This window comes from Neoarius graeffei, chromosome 14 (assembly GCF_027579695.1).
Source record: "Neoarius graeffei isolate fNeoGra1 chromosome 14, fNeoGra1.pri, whole genome shotgun sequence".
Taxonomy (NCBI): Eukaryota; Metazoa; Chordata; class Actinopteri; order Siluriformes; family Ariidae; genus Neoarius; species Neoarius graeffei.
In genome coordinates, this window is record NC_083582.1 from 63,317,854 (window position 1) to 63,339,322 (window position 21,469).

At 41.9% G+C, this 21,469-nt stretch overlaps 1 protein-coding gene across 1 annotated transcript in view; it reads right to left on the reverse strand.

Annotated features, from left to right (window-relative positions):
• The window catches only part of rhoq (ras homolog family member Q), a 44,150-nt gene extending 22,992 nt beyond the window's left edge, over positions 1-21,158 (reverse strand). Inside the window, exons 1-2 of the mRNA XM_060940211.1 lie at positions 20,798-21,158; positions 20,432-20,490 (exon numbers count right to left, since the gene is read on the reverse strand). Of these exons, the coding sequence (XP_060796194.1) occupies positions 20,432-20,490; positions 20,798-20,939 (201 nt within the window). The 5' untranslated portion in view covers positions 20,940-21,158. The remainder of the gene's footprint in view (positions 1-20,431; positions 20,491-20,797) is intronic.
• Between the last annotated feature and the right edge of the window lie 311 nt (positions 21,159-21,469).

Below are 21,469 nucleotides of genomic sequence, written 5' to 3' on the forward strand. Positions count from 1 at the left end.
CAATTAATGGCAGACGTCCAAAATAAAAGCAAACGAGACCATCAGTGACGGCGAAGCTCACTCCGGCCCCGTCTAGTCCAGAAGGAACAATCTAAAGTGGGCCACCTTGTGCAATAAATGTTGCAAGCTATATACAAGCTATATACACCCGAGGCATACCGACCTATTTGTCAGAAAGAATCCAAAACGGTGAGGAATTGACTGAGAAGAAGCTATTTTTGTTGAACTGCTCATTAAGGCTTAATTAGTCCATAACTTCATTAATAATTATAACTAAGCAAATCTGGGTAGACGTTATGCACCCTAAGTACCCCTACCTTCATGCCAGAAAGAATCAAAATTGGTGAAGAATTGAGGCAGAAGAAGCGATTTGTGTGGAAACTGCTCTTTAAAGCTTAATTAGTCCATATCTTCATTATTAATTGCAATTATGCAAATTTGGGTAGAAGCCCATATGCACCCCAGGCAGACCTACATTCCTGCCAAAAAGAATAAAAATCTGTGAAGAATTGAGAGAGAAGAAGTGATTTTCGTCAAATGTGGATGCTGCCGGACGGACGCCGGACAACACATGATGGGATAAGCTCAATCAAACAGAGCTTTATATTTGCAATTTGTTTACAATACCTACTAATTACAAAAATAAAATAAAATATTTATGTACAACTGTTATGGATTAGACTACGGACCACTACTGCTACTCCAAGCACTCAGAGTTCGTGTTTGACTGACTGGTGATGATATGTTTAACTTTGAAATGCTATCATTCATTGTTCATCATTTCAATGACTGGCAGTTGGTTATGAGGTTCAGCCCGTATGGAAGATCCCCGAACCATCATACGGAGAAACCGTGCATCCAAGCAGGACAAAAATGCATGAGCGTACTCTACAATAAACATTGAGGAATTTTCTCCTATGAAAACCCCACAGGGGCGGCACGGTGGTGTAGTGGTTAGCGCTGTCGCCTCACAGCAAGAAGGTTCTGGGTTCGAGCCCCGTGGCCGGCGAGGGCCTTTCTGTGCGGAGTTTGCATGTTCTCCCCGTGTCCACGTGGGTTTCCTCCGGGTGCTCCGGTTTCCCCCACAGTCCAAAGACATGCAGGTTAGGTTAACTGGTGACTCTAAATTGACCGTAGGTGTGAATGTGAGTGTGAATGGTTGTCTATGTGTCAGCCCTGTGATGACCTGGCGACTTGTCCAGGGTGTACCCCGCCTTTCTCCCGTATTCAGCTGGGATAGGCTCCAGCTTGCCTGCGACCCTGTAGAACAGGATAAAGCGGCTAGAGATAACAAGATGAGAAAACCCCACACACTCACTCAGTGTCTCCAGTGAAGCCGCGTATCCAAACAACGCTAAAGACTGCTGACCAATGAACTTTAATCTGTGCGCATTCAAACACCGTGAACCTGAATCTGTTATAGGCTCCCACTGAGGCAATACTTCAATGCAGTTTGATTAATGTGTCTACTGGATATGAAGGACATTTTTAAGCAGGCTGTGCTGTCCATCAAAAACAGCACATCTGTAAATGAACAAATATAATGATATTGGAGAGAAATGTGATATTTTGATTCACACAGACACTGAATTTTGACCCAAAGTAATGAATAATACAGACAGGGTCCAAAATTAGCACAAACTACTCGCCAAAATGCGAGTGAAAATCTACACTGGCAAATAAAATAAACGAGGGTCAGTCGCATTTGGCAGGTTGCGGAAAAATAAGCCGACTTCACTGCAAACTTTCAGCACGACAACACATAAGATGACGGACTACATTTTGTTCCATGGCAGGTTGAAAAAGATTTTGATGGTCTTTTTTTTTTTTTTTCAGTTTTTCCACCCACTGGCAGACAGACCAAAACGTTCGAATACAGACAGGTGTGTAAATATTTCATTACTGTATTTTACTGAAATTTTAACAGAGGCTGTGTTTCCTACATCTTAACGCAATCACCGGTGTCTTCTGGATGATAAATGTCTCCATCTGTTTGTACTTTTCTCATTTCTGCATGCTGATTAAAAGTAGTCTGTGATTTGGTATTTTTATGGTTTTCCTCAGTTCTGAGCGCTCACTTTTCTATGCCTTCATGTTAAAAAGAAAAGAGAGGTGAAAGTTAAATAAAAACAAGCTGACGGGAAACAGGACACTTGAAATAACAAACGAGGAAGCATAGGTTGTTGTTTTTTTAGAAGGTACCACCAGGAGTTTTGTGAACATCTACTAACTTGGGTCCTCCTAGACAGAAATAACAATGCCATCTGGTTTTTGGTTTTAATTTAAAAACACACACACACACACACACCAAATATCCATTCTGTTGCAAATCTCAGCCAGCTATTAGAGCGGATACAGAGCGGGACTGCAGTGGTGCAAGACAGCAGGAACAGGTGCTCTTGTTAAAGCAAAAAAATACGACCTGATCAGCCTGTTTTTCCTCCGTACAGTCTTGATAACAGCGACACTACATATTAACAGCTTAACGGAAAAAGAGAAAAAGGCATTTTATTCTTTTCACAGTTTATTTTAAAAACAAAAGCCAATTCTACTCTGGCCACTTGGGCTCGCATCGTACTCCAGTCCCTTCTTAAACCTTGACCATGCATTAAACTAAAGAAGTTTGAAAAAAAGCTTTAATATAGGATATGATTTTGGGATTTATTTTTTATTTTTATTTTTTAAACCATGGGGTGTCATTCTCACATGTCCAGCCTCATATCCATGCATCTCGGTATCCATGTGTCTAGTTGTGGATCCTGCCTCTGTCTGGTCAGTCAATCCCGTAGAGAAAATAGTGCATTCATTGTTCATTTTGTTTTTGTCAGTACACACTGCTGTAAATCTGTCATTTGATCTGAAGTGATAAATGGGTCAACATTCCGCTCGGTCTTTCGTTACTAACAGCACTTAGTTCCTTATATAAGACAGCTATATTTACACCCCTGATCTGGCAAACAAGCAAAAAAAAAAAAAAAAACCACAGTCAAGGCAGAAGATGAAATGCTATGGAGATGGTAAGCAGTAGAAGAAAGATGGGTGGGCGTGGGAGAATTCTGATCCGTTATCCAAAGAGAATAATTCATGCTTGTATTTACTTAGCCAGTGCAGATTAATTGAGACTTGCTGGCTCTTCAGCGCGCGCACACACACACACAATCATACACAGTCATCCTAACTAAGGCTTTCCTTTCTATTCTTTGGAAGTGGGTGGGTGCCACAGCATGATGCTCCAGACCTCCTGCACCTGGGATTACACACACTCTGCATGCGCTAACATCTCCATGCACCGTTCAAACCCCGACCAGGTCACTCACTCACACTCTCACACACACACACACACACACAAAATCAGCTGTGATGAGTCAGACCAATCTGCCTGGTCTTCAGTGACTGAGGGTTTAAGGAAAGTGTCTCTGTGTATAAGAGAACTAAAATCAATAATCGTCCTGCTTTCCTTCCAGAGAGCCAAAGTAGATTTTCATTCCTTCAGGAATTCGAGTGCAGAGCAGCTCAGAGAGAGGGAGGCAACAGGAGGAGATTGTATGAGGAATGGGGGGGGAAGAAAAAGATAAGCAATCTGGATATCTCTGAAGACATTTCCAAAGGCTGAGAAAGTGCTCTGCCTTCTCAGAAAGTGATCACTGCACCAGCAGAACCTGAGGTTTTTCACTGTGGGAGTTCACTGGAGTGAAAACAGAACACAACTGCAGCTGGTATTCAGTGGTAATACTTAGTGGATGTGCTATTATTGTTATTATTATTATTATTATTAGTAGTAGTAGTAGTAGTAGTAGTGGAGACAAGCCTTTATTTAAATCACGCGTACACTCAAGCACAGACTTAAGCACAGTGAAATTCCTCCTCTGCATTTAACCCATCTGAAGCAGTGAACACACACGTATATAATAATAATAATAATAATAATAATAATAATAATACGGTATTATACGTATTATTATTATTCACTGCTTCAGATGGGTTAAATGCAGAGGAGGAATTTCACTGTGCTTAAGTCTGTGCTTGAGTGTACGTGTGATTAAATAAAGGCTTGTCTCATAATAATAATAATAATAATAATAATAATCTCATCTCATTATCTGTAGCCGCTTTATCCTGTTCTACAGGGTCACAGGCAAGCTGGAGCCTATCCCAGCTGACTACAGGCGAAAGGCGGGGTACACCCTGGACAAGTCGCCAGGTCATCTCAGGGCTGACACATAGACACAGACAACCATTCACACTCACATTCACACCTACGGTCAATTTAGAGTCACCAGTTAACCTAACCTGCATGTCTTTGGACTGTGGGGGAAACCGGAGCACCCGGAGGAAACCCACGCGGACACGGGGAGAACATGCAAACTCCACACAGAAAGGCCCTTGCCGGCCACAGGGCTCGAACCCGGACCTTCTTGCTGTGAAGCGACAGCGCTAACCACTACACCACCATGCTTCCCCTAATAATAATAATAATAATAATAATAATAATAATAATAACTTAATGTAATTCTGTTGAAACAAAGGTTTCCTAAAGGTTTTTACATCATAAGCTTGTCGCCTGACGTAAAAAAAAAAAAAAAAAAAAAAGCACTGAATGAAAGCATGTTAGTTATGGCAAGCAACAATTTTTCTTTTTTTCTCAACAGAACTAAGCATCAGTGAGGGGTTGTTGTTGTTTTGGGTTTTTTTTTTTTAATTAAGGCCATTTATTTTTTTCGCGGTCCAAATCCTCCGCTCTGATTGGCTGGCCAGCGGGTCCGTATCCTACAGTATGGACCCCAGTTACGGACCTCTGGCGACTCGCTCGTTCACAACAACAAACATAGTAGCATTTTTTGTCAACATTTATCTTTTTTTATAAGATTTATTTATGATTATCAAAAATCTTATAAATTTTTGCCAGCATTTCTCAGGAGAATAGCATTAATTTTACAGCATGGATAGTGATAACGACAGTGTTCACAGCGAAAGCGAGTTTTACTACCCTGAGGAAGAAGAAATAAAACATTTCAGGAGAAAGCTAAAAACCTCTAACTGTTGCCAACGCCAAGCAAAAACATGGCTGAATCCTGAATGACTCAATTTTGTATAAATAGGGGACTACACAGGCGGCAAAATGTAGGGTTTTTTTTTTCCTGCCATGGAAGTGTACTTGTATACCGAGGAGGAAGCCATTTGCATTACAGCCGTGAATGAGGATTCAAAATGGCGGCTCGCCTTGGCTCGGTTCTCCCTTTCGGGCGCTCTAGTTTTCTGTTAGAATTTGGTAAAGAAAAAAATTAATATATTATTTACCAGCTTAAGGTCGGTCCGTATGGTGAAATACCGTGACCTCGGCCTTGAATACTGACCTCGGCCCAGAGGGCCTCCCAGCTGGTAAATAAAATATATTTATCACACCCTTACTGGGATATTTTCCCTTTCCTAATATCAAAATGAAACCTAACCTGTTAAGAGAACTTTTTTTGTATTATAGTTTTTAAATATACAGTACCAGTCAAAAGTTTGTATACCCCTACTCATTCATAGGTTTTTCTGTATTTTGACTCTTTTCTACACTGTAGAACAATACTGAAGACATCAAAACTATGAAACATATGTCCCATATGTGGAATTACATGGTAAATAATTAAGAAAAAAAAAAGTGTTAAAACAAGATATGTTTCATATTTTCGATTCTTCAAAGTAGCCATCGTTTACCTTGATGACGCTTTGCACACTATTGTCATTATCTTAACCAGCTTCATGAGGTCATCACCTGGAATGCTTTTCAATTAACAGGTGCCTCGTCAAAAAAGTTAATTAGTGCAATTTCTTGCCGCCTTAATGGGACTGACACCATCAAACAGTAAATAGCCCTATTCCACAACTACTTTGGAATAATCCATATTATGTCAAGAACTGCTCAACTAAGTAAAGAGAACCAGCATCCATCATGACTTTAAGATGTGAAATGTCTTAATTAATAAGAAAAAAAAATTTAATTAGAAGGTGTATCCAAACTTTTGACTGGTACTTATTAAAGTATGCAAATTAAAGTGGTATTTATTAAAGTATGCAAATAAGGCAATTACCATCATAAAAAACCAGATGCGTTTCTGCAAATGTTCTGACTTTCACAACAGTTAGCTCGTGGGTAATTGGAAGCAAAATCAGCATTTTTGCCCATCAGCCCTGGCCCAAAACTTTATTTAAAGCTCAAACTTTGAAATGCTATGTAGTGAGCACATATCGTCAGTAGGAAGCCATTTGGGATTTGAAGGGGGGGTTAAATAAGGAGTTAAAAATTGGGGATTTTCATGTCAATCGAGTAGTCTAAAAAATGCATTATCTCGCTAAATATGAGTGATAAACAAGTGTATGGTAAATTTATAATATCGTGATCATCCTTGTGATATACTTTGGTTAAGCCAGTGACACTTTCCACCTTCCATGGATTATTCAATACAAGGACCTAGTATAACACGACTGCAAATTTTTCCGTTTGTAGCAGTATAAAATTGTACACTAATATTCAAATGTGTTCAAACACAAAATCTTTTACGCAACTACATTTTAAATGCAGATTTTTGTTGTTGTTTTTCTAAGAGAGATAGAAAAACTTGAATGCACAGTAACAGCAGGTCTGCTCAGATCTCAGTGTGGTAACAAACAGTGCGAGAAAGAGAATTATAAGGCAAAGATAGAAATCAGGACACTATGAACATCACCACCAGTAATAATTTGGAGTTCATTCTCCTGTTATTAGGAGGGAAAGACAGGATTCATTTCGTTCCATTTCTTGGCATGCTTCCAGATTTCTGCTGGAGCTTTCCACATGTCACAACCAATCAGGCAGTGTACATGAAGCCATACATCCACATGTCTAACAAGCCGAGTGAAGCTCTGTTTCCATCCACACAAGAAATTAGGAGCAAGAGACAACGTTTCTAATGTGATCCCAGCCAGCTGGCATATCACTGCTAATTTCGCTGCTTAGCTAATCATCACTTTCTGTTTTCCTTTAGCTCCATAGCCCCATTCAGCAAGGAACAGACAGTTTAATGAGGTTCCATGCAGCAGTGCAGAGTTTTGTGAGATAAAATGAGGTCTGTCTGTGGTTTTTTTAATCAGCTGGCGGTGGGAATATGATGAAGTGCAGAGAACAGAACGGTTCATCCATCACCACTGAAGAGAAACAACAAGCCCAGCTCCTGAAGTAGAGGCATGCATACTGAAATCAAGCACCAGAGAAACACACAACACAACCAGCGAAATAAAAATGCCCATTTCTTTTACACACATCATTCAGGATTGCAAAAATCATGAAGTTTCTTGTATGAATGTTTCAACAAAGAAGCACTATAACTGCCTGCTACTATATCAGAGGCATTTGGTCAACATGGACTTGATTCCTGATTTGATTCCACATGCTGAGTGTACTGTATTTTCATTTGAAACAGTAGGTTTGGTTGGGGACATGTTGAGGAGATTGATCTATTGCCATATCAACTAATAACCATCATAACTTACACTTATGAAGACAGAAGATGAATGCTCAAGAAAGCATTTAATTGGATGCTAATGCATTGCACGCCCATGAGTACACCACACTCTCAACAAATCGATTGATAAGTGGCGGAATTTGGATTTATGGTGACGGAAGATAGGCACTCATTATTCTAGACAGGATTAAAAATGGATGCAAATGTTATTTACACCCTAAGTATAGGCATTTTAAGAACTGAAAAGATATTCAAATAATTTTTTAAAATCATTCATTCATTCATTTATCATCAGTATCATAAGTCTATCCCAGGAATGCTGGATACGAAGCAGGAATGCATCCTGGATGGGGATCACAGCGCACCAAGTACACACAGCTTCAGACTTAAGGGTAACTGGCATTGTCAATCCATCCATGACATGTTTTTAGGAGAACCTGACGGAAACCCATGCAGACATGATGAGAACATGCAAAAACATTGCACAGACAGTTGAGGATTGAACTATGGATACTTCTAATATGAAAGTATCTCCAAGGATCCCCCCCCCTTCACTGTATATGCCATGGGAAGCCATGGACTAATGTTTAGAGAAGCAGCTTTATGACCAAAAGGTCGCCAGTTTAATTCCCTGGACCAGCAGGAATGGCTGAAGTGCCCTTGAGAAAAGCACCTAACCCCAAACCGCTCCTCAGGCCGCTCTGGGTATGGTGCGTCGCTCTGGATAAGAGCGTCAACTAAATGCCATTTATGTAACGTAATACAAGTGTCTATAACACCAAAAGACACAAAGTCCTCAATTAAAGTCCCAATTTTGATTTAATGGGCAGTTTCATGTGGAAAAACATTATACAGTGAAATAAGTAGCAATTAAAAATGCATTAAGAACCATATAATACATTTTTCAGACAAAAGTTCTGAGCACCATATTCTCACTCCATCCTTTGGATGGTCGGAATGAATAACGATGTTTGGCAACTAAAACATAAACTTGGAAAGATCAAGCCATACAAAACAAAGTACCATTGTGCAAGATATTTGTCCTGATGTGTGCAAGGAGTCTGTATGCGTGCACGCATGTGTAGAAGAGTGAGAGAGTGAAGTCCGTGCGGGTTGAGAGAGCATGCCTTACACTGCCAAAGCCAAAACCTCCAGCTGCTTTGATCACTCCACAAGTAAACTCTGTAGCTGAGACCAATCATGTACTCTTACCCAAGTTACAACTATATACAGTGCATTCATCTTCTACATAAGTACACAGAACATTCTTAAACAAAGTTCACACAACAGAGGTTTGTTAAGTAAGGAAGAACATTTCGCTCTTATAGGAAAATAATCAACAACAGGGTGGTGTGAAGTATTTTATACTTTTTCCACCACTGAAATGTTTCATTTATTAAAGAGCGACACATGTTTTAAGAAACTTCTAAAATCAAGTTAGCTTATTAAGAACAGCTTTATCTTGGAGTCTCCTTCCATTAATATTAAATAAATGTCTCGTTACAGAAAGCTGCGTCATCGCAAATGGTATGTACGTTTAAATAAGGTTGGCTGGCATTGAGTGGAATATCAGATATATTCCATTCAACTAGCATGATATTGAACTCCTCTTCAGCTCGTTCAATATCATGCTAGCTGAATGGAATATCTCTGATATACCACAAAAAAGGCATTATTATTATTATTATTATGATACATAGACATTCCTTTCAGGTGTTCACCGTGTCTTTCGCTTTCAAAATTCTCTCAAAATCTTCTGTTTTTAACAAAACAAACCTGGCGACCATGTTCGTTTACAAATTGTCTCAGTCGCTCGCTAGTGCGGAAGTTTTACGTCTCCGGCGCGTGACGTCATGTCTTGATAATCATGCAATATTGTAAACCATATTCAACACTCATTCTCTATTGGGTAGAGTGACGTTTATGTAGGATAAGCGATATGCTAACAATATTGCATGCTATCGAACCAAATGAATGAAACCCGCTAGAAGGGAATAGAACATGTTTTTATAGAACTAAGAACCCTTTATTTGTCACATGCACACTTCAAGCACAGTGAAATTCATCCTCTGCATTTAACCCATCTGAAGCAGTGAACACACGCGCACACACTCAGAGCAGTGGGCAGCCACACCAGAGCGCCCAGGGAGCAGTCAGGGGTTCGGTACCTTGCTCAAGGGCACCTCAGTCCAAGGCCGCCCCACGTCAACCTAACTGCATGTCTTTGGACTGCGGGGGAAACCGGAGCACCCGGAGGAAACCCACGCAGACAAGGGGAGAACATGCAAACTCCACACAGAAAGGCCCTCGCCAGCCGCTGGGCTCAAACCCGGAACCCCTTTGCTGTGAGGCGACCGCGCCAACCACCACACCAACATGCCACTTTTTTTTTTTATTCCATCAAAAAAGTGTCCTGTATGCATAATGATTTTATATTTGACAATTTCATTCAATCAGCTAAGATATGATTTTGACCCATGAGGAAATTTGATATTCAACAATACCACTGAAACGGCTATGATAAGATATGATACGTTTTTCAATTCATAAGGTTATAATTCAGTATTTGACAATAACTCTGAATCTGCTCTGATACAATACAATAAAGTGTCCAGTATATAGAATAATTGACTTTATTTAATAACACTTTTTCCTCTCGTAAATCATTTTCTTGTTTGGCTTAAATATTGTGAGAATCTACCATATAAATCGCTGTGAAATAATTGTTTCCTATATAAATGATCAAGTAGTAGAATGAGTTTAATTTGCTGTCAGAGCAACAAACAAACAAACAAACAAACAACAATTAAATACTTTCTGACCAATCAGAATCGAGAACTCAACGGCACTGTGGTGTAGTTTTCATACTTAAAGGAAAAACCGTTTAAAAAAAAAAATGTGTCCATGATGTAAAGAATAAAAGTCACTGTAATGAAAACAGTTAAAAGATAAAGTTAAAAGCCCTTTTAACACTGTTAAAAGATCAAGATGTTTCCCCACACATACAAAGTATGTTAAAATAAAATTGAAATTATTAGTATTATTATAATAATATACAACTAATCTCAAACAAATCTCACATAAAACGCTGATGTGATGTACTCCGAGGTGATGACTCTGAAATGTTGTATGTAGTTAGGTTGAAGGAGACAGTACTGTACTATATGAATTTAGTTAACATTACCTGACATAGAACTTTAAAAAAATAAAAATAGGACCATACGTCAAACTTTTTCCAGACTTTTTAAATGTTAAAGTGGATTGTAAGAAAAAACAAACAAATAAATAAACAAACAAACTATACGGCAAAAGGAATAGCCTATTCTTCAGTTTGTTGAAATGCAGGTGGTGGAAGCTACAGTTTATTATAAGGTAAAAGGAGGTACAGCCATTGTTTTTGTCTAATCTTCTCCTAATAAACAACAGCTAATCAAAAGAAGCTGCCAGATAAACCATTCGGTCTTGTTGGCAGCCATTAGCTTCAGCAAGTCTTTTTTTTTTCTCTCCAGACAATAAGTAGCTATATAACTTGATGAAGTCCCACCTTCAAGGTGAAGGTGGTACTCCATCAAGGATCTGCTTTGAGTCCTTTCTTGTTTGCCATAGTGATGGATAGCTTGACAGACGAAGTGAGGCAAGAGTCACCATGGAACATGATGTTTGCGGATGATATTGTGATATGTGGTGAAAGTAGAAAGGAGGTTGAGCTGGGTTTGGAGAGATGGAGGTATGCATTGGAATGAAGACGAATGAAGGTGAGCAGTAGCAAAACAGAATACATGTGCATCAATGAGAATGGGGATGAGAGTGTAGTGAAGATGCAAGTAGTAGACGTAAAGAAAGTTGGTGAATTCAAGTACCTGGGGTCAACTGTGCAGGAAAATGGGGGCTGCGATAGTGAGGTGAGAAAGAGAATGCAGGCAGGGTGGAGCAGTTGGAGAAGGATTCCGGGAGTCATTTGTGATTGGAAAGTCCCAGCAAAAGTGAAAGGTAAGATGTAGAAGACAGTAGTGAGACCAGCTGTGATGTATAGATTGGAGACCGTACCCTTAACGAAGAGACAGGAGGCAAAGTTGGAGGTGGCGGAGTTGAGGATGTTAAGGTTTGCGATGGGAGGTTGGACAGGATAAGGAACGAGCACATCAGAGGGACAGCACATGTGGAGAGCTTGGGAATTAAGCTAAGAGAGATGAGACTGAGATGGTACGGGCACATCCTGAGAAAAGATGCAGGGCATGTTGGAAGGAGAATGTTGAGGATGGAGCTGCCAGGCACACGAAAACAAGGAAGGCCAAAGAGGAGATACATGGATGTGGTGGCAGGTGTGGTAGAGAAGGACGCGGAAGACAGGGAGCAATGGAGACGAAAGATCCGCTGTGGCGACCCCTAATCGGGAGCAGCCAAAAGAAGAAGATAATTTGATGAAGTAAAATATACAATGTAAATAAAGAAAATATAATAATAGGTGTCCATGAGCCCATAAAATGCTTTAAATAATAAGAAAAACAAGCTACTTAATTCACAAAGCAGTTTCACTACCACCTCTCCATTGAAAAGGCTGAGCTAAAAACTAGCATGCTAATAGCTGAGCTAAAAACTAGCGTGCTAATAGCTTGGCTAGCAACAGAGCTGCCTCAGTATGTTCACAGTTACATTAGTGAAACACTCAAATGCTAACAGTTTTGTGCAGAGACGCATGTCAACACTGACATTCGATATGAGAAGATAATCCTGTCAGCTTAGACTGATCATACCGGAGTGCATTTAGTGCTAGCTGATATTAGCTTGCTAACATATCCCTCAGCGTAAGCTACATGCATTGTTGTTATTTTTCTCATTTAAATGTAAGCGCAACACTTCTGTGGAAAACATTCTACCACCATTACTGTCAGCAAAATCTACTCTATTGCCCCATCACTCATTGGTTTGTCAAATACAGTCCATAATCCATCATTTAGCTTACTATGTTTGTTTGTATATTTCTCTGCGTTCACACTAGACAGTTATGTATACCCAAAAAATATATAAATGTATAGCAAAGATGCCTTCAAAAAAAATGTTTCTACATTAAAAAAAACCTATGAGCAGTAAACAGTAATGAAATAATGCCAATATTTGGTGTGATGACCCTTCAATAGTAGTCTCAAAGGACCAGTACTACTTTAGTAGACTTTAATTGAAGTCTCAGGTACAATTTGTGCAGTTTTATAAGGAAATGAGTCCTAAGTTTACTGAGCATCTTGCAGAACCAGCCACAGTTCTTCTGGACACTTTCACTACATTCACACTGCAAGGCTTAATGCTCAATTCCGATTTTTTTGTGAAATCCGATTTTTTTGTGAGGTCGTTCACATTAACAAATATATGCGACTTGTATGTGATCCTCAGTATGAACGAAAAGCGACCTAAAAGTGTTCCGCATGCGCATTGCAGGATACGACGACGTCACACGCAGTGAGCATGGCCAGTGTTTACGGAAGTAACCTAAAGTTTCCTGTGTATGACAGTAGCCAGCATGGAGTACCTGGCGATGATGCAGTTGTTGTTGCGACGAAGCCAGAACATGTACAATAGCCTGATGTTAAGGAGGAGGTTGAGAAGGAAGAGGGCAAGGGTTTTGGCTCAGGCGTTCTGCGGGGTAGTGACTGCAACCTCCGTTCAAAGGAACGTGGGGGTGCGGAGTCGCATTGATGTCATGCGCCATGTTGTTGTAACTTTTTTGAGAGACCCGCCGCCTACTTCAGCGCAGAATAGTGACGTTTGTGGCTTGTTGATGACGTGTAAGTCGGATGAATGCGACCTGGCGGTTCAGACTGAAGTCACATATGAAAAGATCGGATAGGAATCGGAATTAGGACCACATATCCAAACGGCCTGGGTCGGATTTGAAAAAATCAGATCTGTGTCGTTCATATTGTCAATAAAAGATCGGATACAGGTCACATATGGGCGAAAAAATCGGATTTGAGTCACTTCAGCCTGCAGTGTGAACGTAGTGTTTGACTATCGCACTTTCTATTTTGCAGCAAAATCCAGCAGGCTTCATTATTATTTTTTTTAATATGAAAAGTGATCTTTTACATAATGTGCTGCTTTGTTTACTGGCATACAAACATTTAGTATTTCAGTCCTGCATAGGGACCATTTTGCTTTACAGCTCTGAATCACAGTCATTAAATTCAAAACGCAGCAAAAGACTGGATGGTACTGTACATACACCAGAATGTAGCAAGCAGCTTATAACATCTCCTGGAGAAGTCATATGACTGATAAAAAAATTCTCTATGGATCCTTGCCCAAGGTTTCTCGAATTGTAAGAAGGCGTCGTCTGACACTAGCTGGTCATGTTTCACGTCACGATGAACCTGCTGGAAAATTGCTCTTGTAGTCTCCAGAGGCAAAACGTAAAAAAAAAAAAAAAAGTCGACCTCACACTACACTGAAGCCCGTCATCGAGATGGAGACTGGCCTTAATGGATCAAATCAACTGGCTGCAATGAAAAATCGAGGGATATGGAATGCAAATTTTGTTAAATGCTTCACCACTGCCTGATGGTACTGGAGGACTCAAAAAAGAACAACAAACATTTCTCAGTGTTCATACACTAACATTTAATTTTGTGATGGAAAACTCATGTTTGGAAATCTAAAATGTTTTGTACTGACTTGATAACGTATACACTCACCAGCCACTTTAATAGGAACTTGTTCTTGATTCTAAGATTCCTGTTCTTGACTGACAGGAGTGGAACCCAATGTGGTCTTCTCCTGTTGCATACTGAGATGCTTTTCTGCTCACCACGGTTGTAAAGAGTTGCTATATCCTTCCTAGCAGCTCGAACCAATCTGGCCATTTTCCTCTGATCTCTCTTATTAACAAGATGTTTCCACCCACAGAACTGTCGCTCACTCGGTGTTTTTCGCACCATTCTGTGTAAACTCCAGAAACTGTTGTGTGTGAAAACTCCAGGAGATCAGCAGTTTCTGAAATACTCAAACCAGTCCATCTGGCTCAAACCAACAACCATGGCACAGTGAAAGTCAGAGAGATCACAATTTTTCCCCATTCTGATTTTTGAGGTGAACATTAACTGAAGCTCTTTATTTGTATCTGCATGCTTTTATGCATTGTGTTGCTGTCAAGGGATTGGCTGATTAGAGAACTGCATAAAACAGCAGGTGTATAGGTGTACTTAATGAAGTGGCCGGTGAGTGTAAGTAATAAAATAAAAGTCTACAGCAACGTTTGTACTTAAATTTTAAAAAAGTGGGTGCCAAGACTTTTTCACAGTACCGTATCAACTCCTCACATCTCATTATCTCTAGCCGCTTCATCGTTCTACAGGGTCACAGGCAAGCTGGAGCCTATCCCAGCTGACCACGGGCGAAAGGCGGGGTACACCCTGGACAAGTCGCCAGGTCATCACAGGGCTGACACATAGACACAGACAACCATTCACACTCACATTCACACCTACGGTCAATTTAGAGTCACCGGTTAACCTAACCTGCATGTCTTTGGACTGTGGGGGAAACCGGAGCACCCGGAGGAAACCCACGCGGACACAGGGAGAACATGCAAACTCCGCACAGAAAGGCCCTCGCCGGCCACGGGGCTCGAACCCAGGACCTTCTTGCTGTGAGGCGACAGCGCTAACCACTACACCACCGTGCCGCCAACTCCTCACATGTAACATGAAAAGATTCCTTTGCTCTCTTTTGATCAGAGTTATGAAGCCAGGTTTTGAGACACACCCTCTTATTTCTCATCTAAGCAAGGCCTCTGAGTATTTGATCAATCAAAATCCGTAGTTTTTTTTTTTTTTTTTTAGTTTTTTAAACCAACTCCAGCTGTGTGAGTACAGGGCAGCATTAGACTTTCGCCTGCTTTGAAATCAAACCCCAGCATTTGGCCCTTCCTGACCCTTCTGCAACAGCTGGCCCACTCCTCATATTTTCATTCCTTCATTTCCAGCACCCCTTAAAGGGAAATGAAAAATAGCAGCCATGTCAGATCCAGCTTTCAGCTTTGCTCTGGAGAAAAGCCTGGGTCTCAGATCTCCTCTTATAGTGCACTCTCAGCACAGTGCAGCAGATCTGCTTCTATTCACACAGCTCGTGCCTCCTCAGCCACCTCATTAGAGCTTCAGACCCATAAAGATCCGCTTCTATGAAGTTGACCACCTTCTAAGAAAGGAAAGAAAGCTTCCTCTCTGACCTTGAGAGCAGGCACTCCTGATTAGTGCGCTCAACTCTTTCAACCCTTTAGATCCTCATTTCGGATCACATGATTGCACTTTTGCTTTCAATCCAGTAAGACGCCCTGAGCATGTTAACTTTCCAGAATTACACTCAAAGATCGTTTGTTTTTCCAAAGTGACTGAATTAGCTCACTGACACACACAGTTTCAGACCTCCTTATGATGACACCACGGTATGAACATTGTCTACGTGCAAACATACACCACCACTTTTAGGAATCAGAGCCACTGGATTTTTTTTTTTTATTCTTGAACATACGCCATATTGCATTACATTATTCTTTTTTTTTTTACCTTTTTCCAAGTTACTAAGGTTTAATGTTATTTAATCCAGGTGATTATAATAAGCGGGCGGCACGGTGGTGTAGTGGTTAGCGCTGTTGCCTCACAGCAAGAAGGTCCGGGTTTGAGCCCCGTGGCCGGCGAGGGCCTTTCTGTGCGGAGTTTGCATGTTCTCCCCGTGTCCACATGGGTTTCCTCCGGGTGCTCCGGTTTCCCCCACAGTCCAAAGACATGCAGGTTAGGTTAACTGGTGACTCTAAATTGACTGTAGGTGTGAATGTGAGTGTGAATGGTTGTCTGTGTCTATTGCCGCTTTTCCACTACCAACGCGGCTGAGTTGGGCTGAGCTGTGTGGTGCTGAGTTGGGCTGAGTCGAGCTGAGTGGGGCTGTTGGAGTTGCATTTCGACTACAACCGCGCTGAACCATGCTGGCTGGAAGTGGGTGGACACATTGGGTGGAGTTAGCGAAAGTGGGTGGACGTCACGTGATGTCGTTAGGCGGCGCAAACAGTGACATCAGTGACCTTTTAAGCGGTAGTCTCACGACCCGGATAGTAAACAATAAACATGGAGGACATGGAGTCGTTAGTGTTGCTGGTCTTGGTGCTGTGGCTTGTTGTCACCGACAACGCCAACAGATACTGGCAAGAGCGTATAGATGAGGCGAGGCGCATAAGGCTTCAGAAATTCTCGTAATTCGTAATTCTTCTTCTTCCGGGTTTACAGTGTTTACAGATCCCAGCGTGCTCGCGGGGCGTGTGTGGGCATGTGAGGACACTCCTCCTCACCAATCAGTGCACAGGGGAGTGTCTCCTCACGCCCCTAGCCCCACTCGGCTCGGTTTGGCTCGCTTCAGCCCTACTCCAAAACCGTGCGGGTTTTGGGTGATGAGTAAGGCTGAAGCGAGCTGAGTCGTGCTGCTCTGAGGTAGTCGAAACGCGAGCCGTGTCAGGCTGAAGTGAGCTGAAAAAGGGTAGTGGAAAAGGGCCATATGTGTCAGCCCTGTGATGACCTGGCGACTTGTCCAGGGTGTACCCCGCCTTTCGCCCGTACTCAGCTGGGATAGGCTCCAGCTTGCCTGGGACCCTGTAGAACAGGATAAAGCGGCTAGAGATAATGAGATGAGATGAGATGAGATTATAATAAGCAACAACTAGCAACCATCATAGCGATCCCCTCTTTTGTAACGTGGTTTAAAAATAATTTCATTTTTTTTAAAAACCTGCTTTTGTGTCACTGACAGGATTGCGACCGAATGCTGAAAAGTCTATGCAGAAGGATGGCAATGAGGAAAGAAAAGCCCCATTCACAGATGAAACCTGTTAATGAGTGGCATGGTGATGTGAGTGGTTAGCACAGTCGCCTCACAGCAAGAAGGTTCTGGGTTCGAGCCCAGCGGCCGGCCTTTCTGTGTGGAGTTTGCATGTTCTCCCCGTGTCTGCGTGGGTTTCCTCCGGGTGCTCCGGTTTCCCCCACAATCCAAAGACATGCGGTTAGGTTAATATGGGATGGCCTTGGGCTGAGCTGCCCTGCCCTTGAGCGAGGCACCTAATTCCCAACTGCTCCCCGGGCGCTGTTAACAGGGCTGCCCACTGCTCTGGGTATATGTGTGCTCACTGCTTCAGACGGGTTAAATGCAGAGAGGAATTTCACAAGCGTGTGATGAATAAAGTTGTTGTTGTTCTTCTTAATGTATCAGGTTAAAAACAACACGGGATAAATAACCCATTTTCATTCCCACTCAGTCTTCCCTAACGGTAAAATAAAAGGTGTCATAAAGCACAAACCTCCATGAGACGTGCGAAACATGTGAGACCAAATAGGACATAATGTATTCCAATTTCTATACGTATCTGCCATTACCTTTATCTGTTTTCTTTCCTTGTTGATTTGAATTTGCCGCCAGTCACTTCACACTGAGGCAGAACCAGTACTCGGGTTATGTAGGTGTCAGTAGTTCTGTGACGTTGCAATATCACTGCGTCATCATTTATGTCACCAACGACAACATTACACCCAGTCACAACACGTTAACCCAATACGAGGGTAAGTCAAAAAGTTCTAAGACAAATTGAAAAAAAAAAATCTTTATTTCTGAAAATAACAAAGCTATTTCTCTACATATCCTCCATTTAAGTCTAAACACTTCTGCAAGCGGCGTTTCCATCGGAGAATTCCTTCTTTGTAGGATTCTGGGGGCTGTCTTTCATACCTTTTGAAATTATAACATCTGTCTTCGAACTTTTTGACTTGCATTCATATTTCTAAATCCGACTGGATCCGATCCGTGGCAAAGGATTATCGTTAATGTTAGTGGATTGCCAAGGGATAGATCGATGTTTTGACTTTACTGTTTTGCTCTCATTCCCACATGACACCATTATACATAATAGCCATAAATATGATTTGCAGTGTTCAATGTCAGTGAATTAAAATAAACAGGATTCCACACACTCAGAAAATAAAGTACATTATTTTTTTTGTGGTCCAGTTTCCATCAAATCGTGCACTCTGATTGGCTCGCGAGCGGTCCGGAATCCTACGATACGGACCCTGGTTACGGACTTTTGGCGATTCGCTCGTTCACAACAACAACAAACATACGTAGTAGCAATTTTTTGTCAACATTTATTTTCGCATTTCTCAGTATAACAGCATTAATTTTACAGCACGGATAGCGATAACAACAGTGTTCACAGCGAAAGCGAGTTTTACTACCCTGATGAAGATGAAATAAAAGAAAACATTTCAAGAGAAAGCCGAAAACCTGTAACGCCGAGCAAATCCAGCAGTTTATTGAGGAGCAAAGGGCAGAAAATACAACAAAAAAGATGACCTACGACCTCAATGTCTTTGGGAAGTTCTGTCAAAACCTAAATGAAGGTCGAAAGGTGGAAGACATACCTGGCGAAGAACTAAACATGTTGCTGTGCAACTTTTTCACGTCCGCAACAAAGAAAAATGGCGATGTGTACGAGCCGTCCTCGCTCATGTCTTTCCAGACAAGTATCCAGCGCTATCTGAATCAGTCCGGCTTGAAACTAAATATCTTCACACACCCTGAGTTCAACAAGTCAAGAGAAGTCCTTGTGGCCCGTAAACAGAAGTTGGTCGAGGTTTTCGTGAAGGGAAACCGTCCACAAGCAGCCAGGGCGTGTTTTTGATGAGCTTATAGCAGATTTGGTCTAAATACGGTTTCCCTTTCGGGCGGTCTCATTTTCTGTTAGAATTTGGTAAAGAAAAAATAAATATATATTATTTACCAGCTTAAGGTCGGTCCGTATCGTGAAATACCATGACCGCGGCGCGGCCTTGAAAATACTGGGCCTCGGTCAGTATTCTCAAAGCCGCGGTCACGGTATTTCACGATACGGACCTTCCGGCTGGTAAATAATATATAATTTTTTGTACTTTAGGGGTACAATAGCGTGTTTTTGACAAGCTTGTAGCAGGTTTGTTCTAAATATGGTTTCCCTTTCGAGCGCTCTCATTTTCTGTTAGAATTTGGTAAAGAAAAAAATAAATATATATATTATTTACCAGCTTAAGGTCGGTCCATATCGTAAAATACCGTGACCTTGGCCTTGAAAATACTGACCGAGACCTCTGGGCGGTCAGTATTTTCAAGGCCGCGGTCACGGTATTTCACGATATGGACCTCCCAGCTGGTAAGTGATATATATTTATTGTACCTTTAGGGGTACAATGGCTTGTCACTGGGGCAGTCCCTTCTAAGGTACCTTTATATACTGCTCGGGAACAGATATATATACCCTTTTGGCCTTAAAAACGTACAGTTACCTTGAGGTCTAATAATGAGCCGTAGGGGGTACATTAGTGAAAACTGTACCTTAGGGGATAGAACTGGACTCCTACTGTACCCTTATTTCTAAGAGTGCAGATTTCATATGATTATATTTTTAAGGAAAATATTACATGTGGGCGGCACGGTGGTGTAGTGGTTAGCGCTGTCGCCTCACAGCAAGAAGGTCCGGGTTCGAGCCCCGTGGCCGGCGAGGGCCTTTCTGTGCGGAGTTTGCATGTTCTCCCCGTGTCCGCGTGGGTTTCCTCCGGGTGCTCCGGTTTCCCCCACAGTCCAAAGACATGCAGGTTAGGTTAACTGGTGACTCTAAATTGACCGTAGGTGTGAATGTGAGTGTGAATGGTTGTCTGTGTCTATGTGTCAGCCCTGTGATGACCTGGCGACTCGTCCAGGGTGTACCCCGCCTTTCGCCCGTAGTCAGCTAGAGATAATGAGATATTACATGTGAAATTAACATATCACCTGTCGAGCGTAAACAAATTATGCAAGACGGCAAGTTTAAACACATATTGATATTACTGAAATATATCTAGAGATCAGCTGAAGTCATGAGACAGGGAGATGGATTTTGTTCATACCTGACCAGCAGTGTCATACAGCCCAAGGAGGTACTGCTTTCCCCCAACTGTCACGCTCACTGCAAAATCAGACATGCAATAAGAGTTACTTTACGAAAACATGCGATGATCCAGATACCGTAGTGTGTCATGAGGTTTGATGATGATGTGACTGGCATGTGAGGGAGGAAGTGTGGCTCAACACATCAGCTGCCTTCCCTGAAGCCCACAGGTGGTTTTGATCAGAGGAAGCACAAGACAATGAAGCCACAACACACACACACTGAATCTTTTCAGCATGTTTGTAATGCACAGACAGACTAGAAGGTTGTGCATGGTAGGAACGCCCTGATTTGCTATAAATCATGCAGTGATCCCAGAACTTACCTGCATAATGATCAAACACAGTGGGCACATATTCCTCAGGAAATGCATCATTGGCATAGCTCATCAAGAGGCAAGTTTTACCGACGGCACCGTCACCGACCACCACACATTTCAACATGATCGCACTGGTCCCATTGGCCATGACACACAGCACATCATCATCATCATCATCAGCTCCTGATCAGCTTCCTCTAGCTGTTAAAGAGCTGCTGCTGCTTCAGCCTGACTCACCACCTCACACTCCTCCTCCCACCCACACAGTGCGCTCTACACCCCTTCTGTCCCCATAACCATCCTTCCTGTGCTTCTCAACACCTGCTCTATTGTTCCACTTTGCCTACTTTCTAAAGACAAAATCAGTCTCCACGAGCTCAGCTCACTCTCCACACATGGGCGGGGGAAGACCTCTGGATCAAGGGATCGAGTCAAAAGTGCAAGTCTTACTCTTGAACGCAAAAAAAAAAAAACTTAAAACCCTCTTCATCTCATCTCATTATCTCTAGCCGCTTTATCCTGTTCTACAGGGTCGCAGGCGAGCTGGAGCCTATCCCAGCTGACTACGGGCGAAAGGCGGGGTACACCCTGGACAAGTCGCCAGGTCATCACAGGGCTGACACATAGGGGAGAGCGGGGTAAGATGAGCCACTTTTTACATTTTTCATCATAACTACA